The 19,060-nt window shown below is 37.7% G+C and overlaps 3 protein-coding genes across 4 annotated transcripts; 1 reads left to right on the forward strand and 2 right to left on the reverse strand.

The window, feature by feature from the left end:
• Positions 1 to 2,244: 2,244 nt before the first annotated feature.
• LOC119068122 (2-iminobutanoate/2-iminopropanoate deaminase-like) lies at positions 2,245 to 3,080 on the forward strand. The gene is made up of 3 exons (XM_037171578.1): positions 2,245 to 2,601; positions 2,676 to 2,744; positions 2,803 to 3,080. The coding sequence occupies exons 1-3, from the start codon at positions 2,322 to 2,324 to the stop codon at positions 3,000 to 3,002; spliced, it is 549 nt and encodes a 182-aa protein (XP_037027473.1). The 5' UTR covers positions 2,245 to 2,321; the 3' UTR covers positions 3,003 to 3,080.
• Positions 3,081 to 4,747: 1,667 nt separating this feature from the next.
• On the reverse strand, positions 4,748 to 12,458 carry LOC119068123 (probable ATP-dependent RNA helicase spindle-E). The gene is made up of 19 exons (XM_037171580.1): positions 11,924 to 12,458; positions 10,411 to 10,662; positions 10,150 to 10,302; positions 9,837 to 10,073; positions 9,229 to 9,363; positions 8,962 to 9,164; positions 8,745 to 8,896; positions 8,509 to 8,675; positions 8,112 to 8,442; positions 7,834 to 7,961; positions 7,558 to 7,768; positions 6,965 to 7,497; positions 6,688 to 6,909; positions 6,410 to 6,628; positions 5,945 to 6,352; positions 5,593 to 5,880; positions 5,413 to 5,534; positions 5,118 to 5,345; positions 4,748 to 5,045 (listed from the first exon to the last, which is right to left on the reverse strand). Exons 1-19 carry the CDS (start codon positions 12,101 to 12,103, stop codon positions 4,913 to 4,915), a joined length of 4,302 nt encoding a protein of 1,433 aa, XP_037027475.1. The 5' UTR covers positions 12,104 to 12,458; the 3' UTR covers positions 4,748 to 4,912.
• Positions 12,459 to 15,202: 2,744 nt separating this feature from the next.
• Positions 15,203 to 16,738, reverse strand: LOC119068124. Of its 2 annotated transcripts, none has more exons than XM_037171581.1 (4): positions 16,607 to 16,738; positions 16,303 to 16,397; positions 15,518 to 15,683; positions 15,203 to 15,447 (listed from the first exon to the last, which is right to left on the reverse strand). In XM_037171581.1, exons 2-4 carry the CDS (start codon positions 16,375 to 16,377, stop codon positions 15,293 to 15,295), a joined length of 396 nt encoding a protein of 131 aa, XP_037027476.1. In that variant the 5' UTR covers positions 16,378 to 16,397; positions 16,607 to 16,738; the 3' UTR covers positions 15,203 to 15,292. The 2 variants fall into 2 exon arrangements, with proteins under 2 accessions (XP_037027476.1, XP_037027477.1); XM_037171582.1 differs by having other exon boundaries at positions 16,562 to 16,654.
• Between the last annotated feature and the right edge of the window lie 2,322 nt (positions 16,739 to 19,060).

The raw sequence follows: 19,060 nt of genomic DNA on the forward strand, positions 1-19,060 counted from the left end.
TTGTTTCTAGTTGCTCACATTAATCGTAGACAATGTTAAGTACATAAAGGGTTCATTTCGCTGTTTTACGGAAGTTGTAATTGTTGTTGAAACATATTGTTTGATTTATTGGCATAGTCTGTTTGCAGTTAGAATCCAGCCAATCACTCTTGTTGTTTTGAACCATTTTTAATTGCAGATCTGTTGGTTTATTTTTCTGCAATTGAGACTTGTAGGAAAAATTAATCTTTTATTGATGCAGTCTCTAGTGAATTCAATTTTTTATTGGTAAATATGAGTTATCGACAACGATTACGAGAGCAAACAATGTACGACGGCTGGTGTTTTCTTATAAGAATATTTAACATTAAAGTTAAAGTACAAGATCTTGCATTAAACAATTTAACGAACGAAGTAAACAGACTTATGGATGAAAGGTGATAATATTTTGTGTGTAAAATTTTAGAGACATGGTCATATAGGTTCAATGGTGTGCTGTACATAACGTAGTCTTCCATTTCACCACGACTTGCATGTGGTCACTGCAATAATGTTTTCGTTTGCTATACGATTTGCAAAATACTAACGGGTCGGTGCTTTAATATTTTATGCCAAGCCGTCTCACAATTCTAAGCGAGATATGCAACTATACCTGTCGAAGAACAGTAATCGAAGCAAGTTGCTCAAGTTGCAGCATCCAATGTATTCTCGTTTAGTGTCTGCCTCATGCTAAAGCTGTATATCACAAACGAAATCACATAAAATAAACTAAAAATATTCATCTTGTAATTGCTCATTTTCGCAGTGGTAAACTGCTATGTAATGATCAACTTCCTGCTTGGAGCAGACAATAAATGCATTTGTCTCAAGATTATTGGAATTTTTGTTTGAGTGGTAATGCTTACACTTTTCGTTACTCATATGAATTTCCTAGTCTAGAGGAAATGCTTATTTAGATGGATTCTTTTGAAAAACAGCCTACCGAAATCGGACGCATTTTCCAGTGCCTAGAAAGGTATTCGACCCTACAGGCCAAAACCACTTTCAAAAAAAATTCTTCGAAGTTTGTGTGGCTGGTGAAAGGTGATCAAAAACCGAAAACTTGCACTTTTCTTACAAACATTTCTCCAGTTACACGAGCCGTACAGGGTCGTGTGAGGTGTCATTAGAAAGGTAATATTGAGCCTATTGAGCCGAATAGGGACTTATTGTGTTTAAAATTCATCGACACTGAAATATGTGCAGTTAAAGTTTTCAACCGAAGACTTACACTGTTCTTACTGAAATTTCTCGAGGTACACAAAACGTACCAATTAGGGTCTTATGTGGTTTGGATGTATCTACGATGAAATAGAAGTTGAAATGTTTAGGTGTACATATTTCATCATAGATGCATCCAAACTTCATAAGACCCTATTTGGCCCAAAAGCTCAATAAATTACCTTTCAAATGAGACCCTACTCGACCATGTACGTTTTGTGTACCTCGAGAAATTTCAGTAAGAACAGCGAAAGTCGTCAGTTGAAAACTTCAACTTCACATATTTCAGTGTCAATGAATTTTAAACCCAATAAGTCCCTATACGGCTCAATAGTACATGTGATTACCTTTCTAATGACACCCCACACGACCCTGTACGGCTCGCGTAACTAGAGAAATTTTTGTAAGAAAAGTGCAAGTTTTCGGTACTTACTCACCTCTCACCAGCCACGCAAGCTTCGAAGATTTTTTTTGAAAGTGGTTTTGGCTTCTAGGGTCGAATACCTTTCTAGGCACATATAAAAAAGTCCACTGGAAAATGCGTCCGATTTCGGTAGGCTGTTTTTCAAAAGAATCCCTCTTAGTTAGTTCGAGTGGGTAGGTACTGACCTCTGGGTCCTAAACCTCCAATGATGATTTACATGTCCTACAGGTGCGAAGCTACAAGTAAGAGGATATTGCTTGTGACGGATTTGTAACCCAATACAATCGTTGGAAATCTTTCACTTCTGTTGTAATTCACCTGTTTCATCATTAATTTTGAAATATAAAATCACATTAATCGTAGGTTATCGCAAATTTCTTTCGTTGCCATCGAAAACAGATAACTGTAGCTATGTCTTCGTAAAAGTTAAACTATACCGCTCTAAAATTCATTTTTTTCTCAGTGTATGGACTTACGTGATCAAGTCGATTAAAGCTCATGTTTCTGTACTTTATCTGGACAACTATGACAAAGTATCTCTTATCAATCACCAACCAACCAATTCTTATTGTCCGATAAATTTATTTAACAAAACATTCGTCTTCGATGAGTTTGGCTGCAACGGTGTTACTTAACGTGTATTTCCCTAAAGTAAACAATGAATTTCATTCGGGGTGTCTTAATTGTTGCATCTACGATCCAATTCGTTAGAGCACAAGGTAGCATGGTCGAAAGAAAAATTATCGTTTCTGACAAACTACCGGCACCGATGCCATTTTTTAGTCAAGCTGTCCAAGTGAACAATGTACTCTACATATCCGGGACCTTAGGGGTAACCATAAACGGAGAACTGGTGGAAGGTGTAACGAATCAAACAAAATTAGCGTTAGACAACATCGGACATGTGTTAGAGGCTGCAGGCATCACCTTCGATAACGGTAAACAATGGTGGTATTTCAAAATAGCATCACGCCATGCGTATTTAACAGAAGATTTTATTTGATCCATTCAGTTGTGAAAGTGACTGTTCTGTTAAGCGATATTCAAGACTATGGTGCAATGAATGACGTTTATGTATTATGTAATGCTAGCGGTAAAAGCTCTATTTGAATGTGAGTTGAATGTTGCCTTTTTTCAAGATTTCAACGAGAAGCCGCCAGCAAGACTAGCATTTATGGCTACACTACCGCTAGATGCAAAAGTTGAAATTGAAGCTGTGGCAATGGTTGGTCATATTGTAGATGTTGAAGATCAGGAAAACAATGCATTAAGTATTAAAGGGGCGCTACCAACGATACTATTAATGTCATTAGTTCACTGCCAGTGGCTCATAGTGTAGCAATACTAAGTTAAAAAGGAATAAAAGACAAACCTCTGTTCGACAATCAATTCGCCCTCTCTGAATTCATCAGCGATAGAAACACGACTCATTCAGGCAATGTGGTTCATATGTCATTTCCTTCTCAAATGAATATAATGCTGAGATGAGCGAGATGAGCGAACTAGAATTCTTCAGTAAAAGACGAAACTTCAGAGAAACGATAGGTTTCTAACATGAACTCGGCTTTGCTGACGATCTGAAAGTCTTTCGCCCAATCATCAATGAGGATGACTGCCTACTCCTACAAAATGACCTAGAGCTGGTTGAGCGGTGGTGCAGATCGAACGATATGAGTCTGAGCCACAAGAAGTGCGCTGTCATGTCATTTACGCACAGTCCCAACAAGATCTCGTTTCCATACATGCTATGTGGCCAGGTTATTGACCGAGTGCGATCAAAAACCGATCTTGGAGTCATTATCGACGAGAAGCTGTCATTCAGCGATCACGTTGATTTCATTACGAGGAAATCATACCAGCTTATTGGATTTATCTTCCGCTGTGGCAAATATTTTTCCGATCGGTCGAGCTTTGTGACACTCTATAATTCTCTTGTTCGTAGCAGACTTGAATATTGTTCGTCCGTTTGGAGTCCGTTCTATCACAACTCAATCGATCAGTTGGAGCGAGTGCAAAAGAAATTCTCGAGGATGTTTTTCTACAAGTTTAACATGGAACGACAATCGTACGACAAGAGACTACAACATCTTAGACTTCATTCGCTGGAATCCAGGCGACTGGAAAACGATGAAATGATCCTATTCAAATTGATTCATAGCCGAATCGATTCTAAACTTCGTCACCAGCTTTCGTTTGATCATCGTACTAGATCCACCCGACAAAGGAATGTGTTCTACCTACCCAACATTAAGACCAATATCCAGAGGAACTCACCGATTTTCCGAATTCAAGAGCATCATGACTTGTTCTTCTCCGATTTGAATATTATGGATGCTAGACTTTCGGTGTTTAAGAAGCTCGTTAGAGACACTTTCAGTTACTAATTTTTTTATTATTGTTTTTCTGGCAAAGAAACTTGGCATTGTACTTCTGATTTTCTTGTATTTTCCCGACTAACATATTATTGGGCCCCGGCCTGTTTGTTTGGTCGTAAAACGATTAAAAATAAAAATGAAGTCAAAATATATGTGAAATCAGTTGTTTTCTTGTGAAATCAATTGAAGTAATAGATTCTCTATCATCCGTGAAAATTACTTAGCTCAAAAACGTAAGGGGTTCAGTGTACGGGAACGAATTATAAGATCCAACAATTTCATTTTAATATTTTTTTAAGCAAAATTGGGCAAATTAACTTCCGAAAAATAGGCCCTAGTGTCTGATTATTTGGAAGAGAGGAAATTAATGGCAATGCAGGTCAGTACCTCAAGTGATCAGACATGAGAAGACCGTTACTTAATGGAAAGAATGGTACAAATTGGGACGAAACTGTTTTGGATCTTGTAATTCCACGCGTAGATATGTTATAATTCAGCGACAAAGTGAAAATCCTTTCTTTTTCCTTAAAAGGTCAGGTTAAGGCGTTTACTATCGCACAATGTATACATTGCGATGTGAACAGCCTTGGCCTGAAAGCAAGAAAAGTGAAATGAAAAACGGTTAACAATCTTCTGAATTTTCACTCATCAATTTTCAAACTTTAGATAGGAGACTAGCAAAAGATTTGAGTTTTATGAGAAAAGTTTCTTTTTAATGATCGTATTTTCAGTCCAATGTAATCAAAATTGCTTTCTTTAGTAGAAAACAAAAACATTCAACAATTCTTAACAAAAATTAAAGTTTTTCAATATATCAAATGTAACAAAAAGAAAAAAATGAAAAAAAGAAGTCCGGAATTCCAAATGCAATGCACTAAAATTGCAATGAGATTTTCTTCTCACGTTCCGTATGCAGTCGAGAATACAAATGAATTTTGATCTCCGACACACTTTCCAAGTCCAAGTGACACAACATACATTTTACTGGCCGTCTCAAACTCACATCGCTGCAAATAGAAAGTAAATATCTCAATTAATAAATTCCCTGAAATCCCACCCGATATACTGTGACCACATACGTTTTCGCGAGTCGATGCATTTCCTTGTTGTTGTCAATTAGCAGTTTCAGCTGGCTCAATCTATCCGGTGAGTCTGCAGCTGCCAAACTGAGGATGTTGTGGAACGGAAATATGGCTTGTGTGCCGAATACATCATTAGCACGGACTGCTTCGTCCGGAGAAAACTTGGACCAGCCAATGTCAAAGTCATACGGTAGGCCCATAAGTGGTCGTTCTCTTTCGAGAAGCCTGCGAAAATTATTGAGGAAAAATGATGAAACGACTGGAGAAGCTCCCGTTGCCAAAGAAGACTTACGAGATTATTTCATTTTTCATTTGGATCGTCAACTGGTTCTGGTCTTTGTCGTTGATGTTCGGACACTTTTCATCCGGTCTCATTTGCAGCAAACTGTCCATGATAAAGCGAATCGTGTTGATCTAGAAAGGGAAATTACGATTAAACTGAACGGAACCGTGGACTTTGGTTAAACTCAACAATTTCGATGTCTTTCACATCAATCTCAGTATCCAGATTAAAGACGGCATCATGTTCACCAAAAATCGGCATTTTATTTATGGGATGTTCGCCTAATCCGCAAAGGATGGCCACATATCGGGACTTATATTTATCACGGAAGAATTCACAGTAAGGACTGAATATAAGCGCCATGAGAGCACCGAAACCGGGAATATTTGGCATGATAGACGTTTCACGAGCAGTCAATTCGGTTTTCTTTTGATTTTCTGTCACGTTGGCGGCGATAACGTACTTTTCAAACGAATCCTAGATATGAAAGTGACGATTGTACCAAAAATTTCCATTTACACATTGTCATCGTCAACTGTACCTGTGGATTGGCCTCCAATAAAATCGAATTAACGGAGTTTTGTTCGATGACAACCTTTTTAGATTGACTTTTCGCCTGATGCAGACATGTATAAATGGTGCTTTGTAACGGACTTTTCGGTCCCTTCAATGTCACGTTGATATGACGCTTTGACGAATCCGGTTCTTCTACATCATATTCTTCCTCAAATGGCATCATTTTACGCATCTCGTCTGCAATAATGTCACACTGTTCCTCATACTGACTGTCATTTTTCGCCTGAGTCCGAACTCTCAAGTCATGATCAACTTTAGACATGAAATTTTCGTCTGCTGTACGCGCCAATCCTTCGTCAATTAAAATGTCTTGCACTGTACGATTTCGAACCGTCACAAATACACTGGCAATACCATTTTCAACGGAGTAAATCTGAAACAAATTTTCGTCGAAACAGAAACGATATTTTGTGTTGGTGTGTGTACGTACCTCTGCGCGAACAATATTGCCCGAAGTCAATTTCTTGAATTCTAACATTGTAGGCTCCCATCCATAACGCGTTGAATGCAATTCCGACGGCTGCAGACAGGCTAGCCGACATTCGAATACTCTTGGCGGTATGTCAATGTATTTGGCGGATGAGCCACGCAGACGTCTTATTTCACTCAATGCCACTTCACCTTCGAGGCCAATATCGATTAATTTTACCTGGAACATGTATGAGAATCATGAATTTCCCAAAGATCAGCGGACAATGACAACGTTACATTGTAGAAAACATTGCTGGTTCCCCGGACAGTCAACAGAACTTTCGCGCGGTAATAATTTCCGTTGTAGTTCGCAGCCACCACTTGTCCCACTTCAATTTCGCTATGATGCGAAAATTCTTCTATCTCTCGGCTGAGTGAATTTAGCTCCGACTGTATCTCGTTGAACAGACTATCCTCGTCGATGGAACGGAGCCAGAAACTGTTGAAACTGGTGTCATACTGAAAAGAAATTATGTTTCGTAAGTCGATTCAATGAGACACGATTGCTCCTCACATAAGTAATTTTGCCGGTGACCACTTTTACATGCTTTCGGGGCAAGCACAACATTTCTATGTTTTTGATCGTTTTCTTTTTGCATTCGAATTTGCCTCTGACCGTTGTGCCAATATTCATACTGTCGGCGTATTTCTGTGCATCCACTGGGGTCATAACCTTAATAGTCAATGGTCGTCCGGCCGATTTCAATTTCAGTGCTTTGTAGACTTCGATTGCCACCTGTCCCGGACCCATTTCCACAAAATGGAGATCAGGGTCGATATTCGCTTCCAGGGATGCTTTAGTTTGTTTGAATGAGACGAAAACTTTTTCGTTCCCTTCGTCGAAGGTGACTTGAATGTTATCCGGCGAATTTGTGCACTGCTTAAGCAGTCTCTTGATGCTTTGAACGTAGAGCGGTCGAATGTACTTTTCTTCGAAGCCGGAAAAGAAAACGGTAGTGCAGGGATTACGACCGTTGATCGTACGGAATGTTTCACGATCTTCCATCTCATCAGATGACCGGACAAAATAGTGTGGATAGAAGGCTCCTACAGGCAAGAAACAGAAATTTAAAAAAAAAATGGTGTCGCTAGCATGTATCAATTTACCTGCAATGACGACCTTTAATATGATCGTCTTTTCGGCCTCGCTCCACTTTGCTCGATTCACGCCTGTACGCTCTCTTATTCCCAGCCGATCCAATCTTTGAGTAATTTCTTCGATCAACATTGTCATTTCAATTAACGATTTCTCATTCAAGAAATATCGCTCCGCCCAATTTCTGGCCGTTCCATGTGTGTTCATGCGATCTACATAGGCCTACATTGTCCGGGAAGTAGTTAGATTTTTGTCATTCACACAATTTAAATTGGATCATAAATTACTTTGTACGCTTTGAGGATCGCAAACAAATCGCTGCCGGAACCATCAGACCAGACCAATTTTTTCGAGTAGTACGTGACGACATTCTTCATCCCCTGAACGAAAATACTTTTGGTGGTAAGGCCAGCCGCTGTAAGCATTAGGGGAAATGTTAATTCACTTTACACGAGGGTTGTGCTCTACCGTTAGAGAAGTTACTCGAACGAATTACATTTTTCTAGAGTTCAGAGTTCATTCCTGGCAATATTTGCAACGATTGCAAAGACTCCGTCAATCTTACCTATGATAATGCACTCGGACAGGACACTGAAACAGTATCCGAGAACAATAAGCTTAGCCACGTGAATGTCAACGGGTAACACCGCCATAACGTGACCGATAAAGGTCATATCGCCGTCTTCATCTGAATAATATCCATCACAGGTGCGCAGAAATGCTCCCGTTTCTTTCAGCAACAGTACCGTATTTTGAATATCGTACATTGTCGGACGATCCATTGCCAAGGCGATAATTTTACACGGCGGTCCCATGCTCAGTTGCTTCGCCTTCAGTACAACATTTTCCAGTGGACATCTGCACATTTCCGGTCGGCTACTCTCGTCCATTTGATTCTATCAGAATAGATCACTCGCTTGAATTGAACGAATTGAAAATCTGGCAATGGATCTGTGTGTTACCTCATAGAAGTGTTTTGGTACCAAACGATAAACACGCCCGTCCATCGTACGGCCAGTACGTCCAGCACGTTGACGGCAATTGCTTCGTGAACACCATTCCAATTGCAAGGACGTGAAATTAGTCGTCGTATCGACGACATTGTTTTTTGTTAGACAGAAATCAATTACTGAAAATTCGGTAAGTTTGAGCACATTATGTGGACTTGAGCGTGGACAAAGAGCACCCAGAAACTTACCGTACTTAACATCTGGAACGGTAATTGAACTTTCGGCAATATTGGTGGCCAGAATAACCAGTCTCTTTCCGGCTGTTGGTGCTCTGAGTGCTTTCAATTGTTCCTCGTACTTTATCATTGAATGTAATACCACCACAATATTGTCGTCTTTCCTGTAAACCAATATGGTAAATTGATCCGTTCTTCAACAACACCAACAATAAATCGTTTGACTAACAATATGGCCGCACTTTCTTCGATGTGTCTGGTCATCACCCCAATCTCATAAATGCCCGGCAAAAAGACCAAAACGGTTGGCTTTTGATGCGGAGGCAGTTGATCGGTGTAGTCAATTCGATTGGCAATGTAGATCAGCTTGACGGCAGTCAGATACATGTGATCTTCGATCAGCGGATTCATCATATTGGGCATGTTCATGTCCTGGTTACATTCGCAAAAATTCGATGTTCAATGGCAATTAAATGAGGAAATAAAAACAACTTACGACATTGAGCTTAGTAAGATCATCCAAAAAGAACTCTCTGATTTTGTAATTGCTTTTCTTATCGACTTTAATTACCGGAGCTGGTGTTAGTGCACCTGCAGGACCACCGCAGTAGAAACTGAAGTACTCTGCAAACTAGAGCATAAAAGAGCGAAACATGAATGGTTAAAAGTGTAATGGAAATTGGACTGATATACTCTTTGAGACTTAATTCTGTATGACCTAAAACATGACATATCATTGTTTTAGGTCATACAGAATCCATGTTGCTCTGAGGTAATATAGGCAAGAGAATAATTTTTCTTACAATATTGAGCCAGCTACAACCTCGAATTCGATATAATTTTTGTATAAGAGTCGGTTCGATTTTTTTCCATTTAGGAAGGAAAGGCTTTTCAAAAACTAAGATGTCATGACCTTGTCCAGGACGAATGTTCATATAATTCATATAATGTATTCATTCACTTAGCAGTTTTACAAAATATAGCCAGCCCGATCGTTTCATGTTTGGTTGAGATCTTAAGCCTCATAATAACGGTATAATTCAATCAATAGATTTTCGTCAACTCATTTTCGACCCACCAGAAATTAAATTTTCAAACACTCACCTCCTTAGCTTCGATTGTAGCCGACATTAGAATTATTCGGACATGGGGTGCTGTATGTCGCAGTTGCTTAAGTACGATGAACAGAAAGTCCATGTTTTGACTGCGCTCATGGACTTCATCCAGTATTATGTGAGTGTAATTGGCCAACGTCTTACTCGCAACCAATTTCTCCAATAGAACGCCAGTTGTGCAGAATGTTATACGGGTGTCTTCGTTGGTCATCACTTTCAGTCCAATCTGTCGAAGAATGAAGTGGTAAGTTGAGTAGTTGGTTGACTAATATAGGAAGGCTCTGCTGAAATGGATATTTTACCTGATAACCGATTACGTGTGGCGGTTTCGGTAGATTTCTCTCAGACGACACTCGGTTGGCTATCGAAATAGCGGCAATTCGTCGTGGTTGTGTCACGACAATGTTGACCTTTTGTTGATTATCATGCGCTTGGTCTAATATAAATTGCGGGACCTTTGAGGGAAGAAAACAATTTACTAAAATTCAATTCCATTCAAAATTGATTCCGAACAAAAGGGAAAACCCTTTCCCTCAACCTGACCAATAAAATTGTAAACAAACCTGCGTAGTTTTGCCACAGCCAGTTGCTCCTTCCAAAATGACGACTGAATGTTTTTCAATCGTTTGTAAAATATGGTCCTTCAAGTCCAAGATCGGCAGGTCTGGCAGGATACGATGAAAATCATATTTGCTGTACACATCATCGCCAACAGAACTTTCAGCGCGCTGTCTATCATCTATTATGCTCTCGATGTCTTCGACAGTTCCGCTTTTCAAGGTAGTGGACTGCAGTTTTGTCTCTATTTCAGCCATCTGAAAATTTGCATTTATAATTTCAGTCTCTACGGGACATTCAATTGGCTTTTCTAATCTCTATTTTGGTAAATTTTATTGACATTTGACAACTCCTTAGCCTGTGGGTATAAATTTATCAATTTTCGTATAATTTGAGTAACAGAATAACTAAGACTGCTCTTTGATCTGTACCCTCCTTTTATTTACCTTAGACGTCTTGTTGCTCATTTACACTTGATTTTCGGAGTCTTAAATCACTAAATTATTCACAAGCATGTGCATTAAACGAATAAACGAATAAAAGTCAGTAGCGAATCAATGTTAAACTTTCAACAATTATGCTGTCGTGATCACAGTGCTACCGGTCCGGCTTTACTCCCGGTGTCATTGGAATTATTTTGATCCGTGGTGACGATGACAACATTTTAAACTCTCCACTTTACTACTCTACCTTTTCAGATTCAGATCAAATCAGATTATTTTCTTATTTCGTTTTAGATCAACTGGTAACATGAATCGATTTCTTAAAATTACTTAAGCTGCTTTTTAGATACCACCAATAACGAGCCTTTTTATTTATTCGTTCTTTGCGCTTCATAGATCGAATATTCTATCTGATCCTAACTTTGACCTTATCATCGGTCAGATATTTTCCTTTCCGGCTCTGATAATATTTATAAAAGCGAATTTAGACCGCACGAACAACATTTAAAGCAACATTTCTGATTGACCGAATTAATTTTTTTAAAAAAGTAGGCGATAGTAGCTCACTTAGTGAGTCGTATGCATCGTTTAAATTCGCACAAGCAAGGCCATTGAATTTCTTATCAGTTTACTGATCCCACCAGGAAATTTAATTCTCTCTTGTAAGGATCAATTAAAAATTTTGGCGCGTATAAGGAAACGACATTCAACCGAAATGGTTGAACATCGCACCAACGCCTTTAATTACTGTCAAAAATTGTCAGATGTCCTTGCTGTAACTCAAAAATCTGTTTGTACTGAATAAACATGTCAAGGAATAGCGAATCGTTAACGGAATGAAATTTGTATTTACCATTGATTCTATTTGGCTATTCATTAGGTGAAAGATATACACCGTTACATGATATGATGTTAAATAGGCGAAAAAAGTGGTTCGATGGTCAAACAGAACAAAAATTTTCTACATCCTTTCAGGCTTCCATGTACAATTATGAATAATTGAAGCGACAAAATTCGCTTAGTGAAACAAAGATTCAAATATTCGAAATGCCAACAACAAAAGCTTAAAGCTTACCTTCTTCAATTGTTCCAATTCCTCGCGGCGATATTCCTCACCGAATTCTTTTCCAATGAATTTCCGTTTGGCGACATTCTTTTCAACTTTAGCAACGGGTATAGCGTTAACATAGCCCGCCGGTAAAACTTCCCTTTTGAATTCCTTGGTCATGTCGAAGAAATCGTTTATTTCATCCATGTTAATGACTATAAAACGGTTTTCGATCACGTTGTTGCACAATAGGAAAGGTAAAAACAATAGAAACTGTTAATTGTCGCTTTACACCGACTTTTTTTTAAAGAAATTAGTAGCCGATGAACAGAAGCACCTGAATAAAGATTTCACTTGTTGCTGCGAATACTCAAGGCATTTAAATGTAATAAACAATCGAACAATTTTAGGAACAAATCTTATTTAACACATTCCAAATTTTGTGCAACAATCACAGATCAACATCACTTCTGGTATAGTTAAAAAGTCATTGAGTTCGAGAATTAGAATATGTTATTGTTTATGGCAAATAGATTAAGATAATACACATACAGCTGGGTTGACAGCGGTGAAGTTAGTTGTGAATGATGTTTTCGATGAAAATTTTAAAATAGAATTGGCGCGTTATTCAAAATGTGTCGGCGTTGTTTCATCTTTAATTCCTAAGATTCTGTGACAGGAATTGCCTTTACACTAATTCGTTTCTCAGTTTTTTTCAACCTTTTACAGACGATAATAGCATCACTAGTAAGGTAATTATCGAGATAGAATTCATCCATTTTGTTGTTGTCTTCATGTACTGTGTTAAAAATGCCCTGTGCATAATTCTGAAAAGACCAAAGTTAACATGTAAGGTCAAATGTTTCATCGAATTGTTCTGGAAGGTTAGTGTGCTACTTTGATAGATAGGAGACGGACGTTTAAAGTCTTAAAGTGTTTCCTATCATCAAAAGTATCTGTTGTGAACGACTCGAGTAACACTAGACATTTTTAAAGCTCCCTCGATCATATTCATCAATATTGTAAATAAATGTTTTTGATATAAAAACAAGTGGAATCTCATTTGTGGATAAAAGTGCTACAAGAACTAGTCTTGTCCAACAGTCGTTATCAACATTCATTAAAAATGTCTATTAGGACAACACGATAAACTGGAGTTCGGTATTTGGAGTGGTTGTGTGTGCATAAACAGTTGTTAATCGGAATAGCAGTCATGGGTCAAGTCTCAAAGTCAACGCTGTATTGGATAAATCATAATCTGTACGGAAGCCTTGGAACGTTTTTCAATGAGAACCGTGTCTCATTCAACATTGTTCACCGAAACGATAAAAGACAATCATCTTCAAACATTCCACCAGAAATCGAAATCGAACAGCCACACATTGGTCAGTAAGAAAGAGTGCATGGTGCGTGGTGCATGAAAAAGAATTGCTCAGACGACGCCAAAGGAATGATGTATCCCATATGGAAGCCCAGCAAAGTTCGAAGAGTAATTATGGATCAAATCGACATTATAAACCGAAGCATGGTTCATCGCAAATCATAAAATCATCGAAACCGAGATATCGTTTGCCTGAACAACTTGGTCAGAGTTTATTGGAAGCCCGAAATGGTTGACACTTAGATGATTACAAATTTTACAAAGGCAATATGTTCGTCTTTCATGATCTTACCTTGCATTTTCAAGCTTTCAGTAAACAGCAGGCGTATCTTATATATCATGATTGATATAAATCTGATGAACTTTTCGAACCTTTCTTAGGCGATCATTATCAAATCTATTACATGATTAACTTGATCTGCCGTTCGAAAAAGTACTCTGCAATCCAAAATTAAATCCTCATTTTTTCAAGAGCAATTTGACTTCATTTGAATGAATTCTATTAAAATCAGACAGAGCGATTCGTTTGAAAAACTGCAGACCTAAATCGGATGCATTTTCCATTTTAAACCGAAAACATGCACTTTTCGTACAGCTCCAGTCATGTGAGGTGTCATTAGAAAGTAATTACATTTACTTCCGGGGCAATTACGGTCTTATTGGGTTTAAAATTCATCCACACTGAGGTAGGTGCAGTGGAAGTTTTCAACCGAAAAAGACTGAAAACTTGCACACGAAACGTATATGGCCGGTTGGGGTATCATTAGAAAAGTAATTGCATGTACTTTCGGGGCAAATAAGGTCTTATGGGGGTTTGGAAGCATTTACGATGAAATATGAGAAGTTGAAATGTTTCAGTTTTCCTTAGATTATGTGGGGGACCATATTAGGAGGCACCCAATTTTCATCGATTTTCTTGCAATTAGATACATAAAGCGGCGATAGGTACATTGAATTCATTTTCCATTCGGCAGAGAATTCCTTTAGCAAAGATAGCTTTAGCTTTAATTAACATGTAAAGGACTTTTAATAAGAGAACGAACGTCAAGATTGGACGAACAGGGATTGTATCAGCCGAGCTCAGTCTGATCCAAAAGCTTCGAAAATCAGACTCGTTTTGTCTTTAGAGTCGAGAGTGATATCTATACGAAAAGTCTTCAATCGAATGTATATTTTACGCAAGCCTTGTATGACAAAGTGACACTGCAAAGTTTCCATATCAATGAAACTTAAGTTAACCGATGGTAATGAAATGTAAATTTAAAATTTCCACACTCTGCGGATGACACTAGATTTTGCAATCACCTGGCTGGTCTGAAAAACCTCTCGAATTTTATGGAACTTTGACTTTCTTTGGGTGGTAGCTCCACCACAAAAAAATGTTTTTCTATTGATACGGTCACGGATACGGATACGGTTGATTTATGGCTGAGACGGTCACCGTTCGTCTACTCTCGATGTCGCTTAACAATGCAACACAAATGTGGAGTTCCCACCGTGGCTTCACCTTAGTTTCATTTAGGCCCACCGTGCACAGTTAACACAATTGAATAATTTTTGGCAATTGAAAAGCCGTATGGTGTCGTTTCCACTGTGTCTAGTAGAGGAAGTGAAAGAACGATTTATGTGTTTGGTCCCTGCTCAGAAGGTACCGACTTGATAGACAGATGACAAAATCTTAAGCACGTTGAACGTTGGCTCAAATTCGATGCTAACATTCAAATCCAAAATTTTCCAGCTTTAGAAATTGCCAGCAAGCCCTCAGAGCACTGTTTCCCAATTTTCCACATTGGAAATAGGCCCAACGTTAGCGACTTTACCATAGAAAAGACAATATGATTTTACCAGAAGACACATCTCCCAGCTGTCTCGGCGTGACTTTCCACTTCGATGAGACGGGTAAAATTACAAAAAAAAAGAAGAAATCAAACAATGTCCTTGCCTGTATTTATACCATCTCTTATATTATCAACGGTAAAGTACACGGTTTTGAATGTCGGTTCAAATCAAAGCACTTATGAAGAATTAGCATTTGGACCACGTCGGCGACCGAAAGATTGTACAACATTGACGAATCGGCGATTGTACTGGATACGTCTCTTGGCGCGTCCTGTCTTCTTCTTCTTTTTCTCTTGTTTCTCCACTTTCGGTGTTTGCCCCTTAACCTTGCCTGTGAATGTGGAAAAACGATTTTTAGTTGCATTGGAGTTACAATCAAACATATGCTCCGATGTACTTACCGGCACGAGCGAGTGAACCGTGCACTTTACCACCCAACAATGGAACGGTCAAGTCAAGTTCGCAGCATGATAGTGAAGTGATTTGATCGGCTGGTGCCAAGAGAGTACCTTCACAGGACAATTGGAATTCATCAGCTGAAACGTTCACTAGGCTGGAAATTTTTTGCTAAAAGAAAATGAAAACGGAATTAAACATCAGTCGAAGGAACACTAGCTGGAAAATTGCAATGAAAACATTGTGCTCAAGCACCCTTTAATGGGTCATCTCAGTGGACTTTTGGAAGTGTATAGCGTCGAAAACTCTCTGGTAAACGTCGAATCAAGTGATGGTACTAACCAAAATTATTCGTTTGGTGTCACATTATCATTGAAAAATGAGTGCTGATCGTGGTCACTTCTCAATAATTCACTACAATTGTCACAGCGAAAACAATTAGTCGCTCGAAAGGTTCTCATTGTAAAGTAGAGCCAGCACATTTTATATCGGTTCATCTATAAGTTGTGCACTAATTCGCATCACTATCAACGTCAACCATTTTCGGTCCTAATGTAAATTTTCGATAACAACTTGGTTGATGGGACACATTACAATCACGTTCAACAGGCAAAACTAGTTAATTAATCAAAATGAAATCCGATACGCGACACAACCACCAACTGCTCCACAATTTCACAAGACATTGCAACAGTTCAGCAATGATGATTAACCCTCAAAACCCGCCATCAAGTGTATTAGCACAAGTTTCAAAACAATGACGCGTAAATGGTAAATAAGGAAATTTTACCTTGATATCATTGATTGTCTCGAAGGAATCTGCCTCCAGGACAAATGTATCCAAACCACGAATGTGTAATTGCATTTTGGCGATTGATATCGTACCTTGAAGTGAAATGTAAAAATGTATTTTTAGGTTTGATATTGGTAACAACGTGGTAGAATTTGTTTCGGCAAATATTTTTCGAAAAATGTAAAATTTTCGAGCAACTGTAACTGATGCACAATTGCCAAGTAATTAACAAAAAATTAGTATCGGTTTTGTGTACCTCTGCTTACAAAAACCTTTTCAAAATTTATGAAATCGAAATTACCTTGTCTGTTCTCACTGACAGAATTTAAGAAGAAAGAATATGGCAGTCGTTTTTCAGGTTAGAGTCCGCAATATCGATATCGAAATCGAAGTATTGTATCCGGGTGGAAAAATGATGTCATTTTTGTTGCTACACTAAACGCACTCACTTGTATTGCGCCTTTTACCTGATTTTTGATTTTCGTTTTTAATTCATTCGCCTTGAAAACTAAAATCTAATTTTGCCGAAAATGTACTGAGGTATTTTCTTTACTTGCTCGTATTTATTTAGCGCTTATTTTTTGCTGGTAGAAACGCAAAAAAATGCGTTCAATTTAAAACCGGAACAGAAAGTATTGTGGAATGCTGTAAATGCAGGATTTGAATGTTGAGTGGGTGAGTGAAGAAATTATTCAAAAATAAACGCTTCCTTTTATAAAAATATCGTGAGTGTGGTTGATTCAACGCTGCGTTAAGCCCAAAACACACGACCAATTTTTCGTTGATAGGATTGACCAAAGAGTTACACTAAGGTGGCGCAGTCATTATTTCAACATGTCAGGTTTCCCATAGATTTATGATATTTTTTAGTCGAGTACAATGCTTCAACAAAACCGTTTTTCATTCCTTTCTATGTTGTACGACACTCGTTTCTGAGCGGACAGCTTTCGAGAAACATCATAGTTTGTAAGTCACTTGGTATTTTTATAAGAAAAATCTACCTTGTCAAAAAACCAAATTTTCGTCACTTTAGATATTCTTGTAAAAGAAACAAGTGTTTCACAAGTTGAAAATTCCAGGTAGTTCCATATACCTCCTCTTATCATCGTCTAGTCGATTTGTTTGCCGACGTAGAACCCAAATTTAATATGGGTAAAAAAAAACTCGAGCAATTTTCCGTTGCTGAGATCAACAATTTTGCTGCGTTCTCCCTTATAATCCGATTCGCAGCATTCTTCATAAAAAAATGAACATAATTGAATTGTTGATATCAGCAATATAAAATTACTCGAGTGTATTTTCGCTTTAAGAATTGTAAAAAACTCAACCGGTGCCTCAAAAACTTAATTTCAGATTCTTAATTTTTGAACTGTGACTAGTGTCACTACACAATAGTAAACATTTTAAGACTTTTTAATGCTCTCATTAAACGAATTATTACATTATAACTCAACGATTAACATGTCTCTTATTATCTTGTTTATATCTTACTACGGCTACTGTAACTACAAAACTACCTAACTAACCTCATATGTAATATTGTTCTTATATACACAAACATGCATTATAACCACACATCGAATGAACGATATAATTAAAAGGAAAAAAAAAAAACAAACGATATTTTCATCATTTCGGTTTTACTTGTCTCAACATTTATGAGGGTATGAAGAGACTTTTTAATGTTTTGTGCTTTGTTTCAATGAATTTCTATCCTTGCTTTCCCGAAATTTATTTTATTGTCAAACAAGCATTTTCGTTTAATAAAAATTATTTCCTTGGGCAGGAACAAGAAGCTCAAGACCTTAAGCTTACACTGTACATATATAAAGGGATACTGCTTCGTAATACCTGTTCAGTATATCCACAAGTTTCATTAAAGAAACATCGTTGTTTACTTTGAGATTTTAGTGATTTTTAAATTTTAATTTTAATTGACAGTGGTAACGATTAGGTTAAGTGAGTAACGGTAACTTTTCAGTAAAATTTCATTTTGTCCAATTATTTGATCACGTTAGATTAAGGGTGGATATGGTTAAGCCAAAATCTCACGCGATTTTGTAAAATCGTAAAATTCCATCACTTCGTAAATTTATTTTTACGTAATTCATACAAAATGAAAATTTTTACAAAATTCCGTGAGCTTTGTGCCTATATCGATTCATAAAAGTAATTGACAGTATTCAATCACGTCATGAATGGCTTGAAAAAAAACAATAATTTTTACCAAGGATATTATATACAGTAAGGTCATATGTCATGTAGATCACAAGGGCAGTAAACATTAGAAAAATAGACCAGTATTTCATACATTCAAAAGTGAAGGTACATTTTGTTGGAATCAAAGATCACTAAGAAATACTTATTCCAAATTAATGTAGTAACCTGACTCAAGTAGTCATCGATTCTTGTGTAAAATAAAATATTCAATTCGAATAAACTGTTCAACCGAATAAGATCTCTTTTAAAGTCGCTCCCGATAAGATCCTTATTTCGAGAAGACATTGGACCTCCAATAGGTTATGGGCCTTCCACACTACTCGTGAATATTGAATTTTATCGGATTCAGAATTTTAATCGAAAAATGGAGAAATTACAATTCACGAAATTGAACGGAACGAATTACCAAATATGGAAATTCAAAATGCAGATGCTGCTCACCGACAAGGAAGTGTGGGACACAATATCTGAACCACGTCCAGCCGCACCAAATGCAGAATGGTTAAAAAAGGACGGAAAGGCTTTCGCACGAATT

The sequence above is a fragment of the Bradysia coprophila genome (genome assembly GCF_014529535.1).
Source record: "Bradysia coprophila strain Holo2 chromosome X unlocalized genomic scaffold, BU_Bcop_v1 contig_173, whole genome shotgun sequence".
Classification (NCBI taxonomy): Eukaryota; Metazoa; Arthropoda; class Insecta; order Diptera; family Sciaridae; genus Bradysia; species Bradysia coprophila.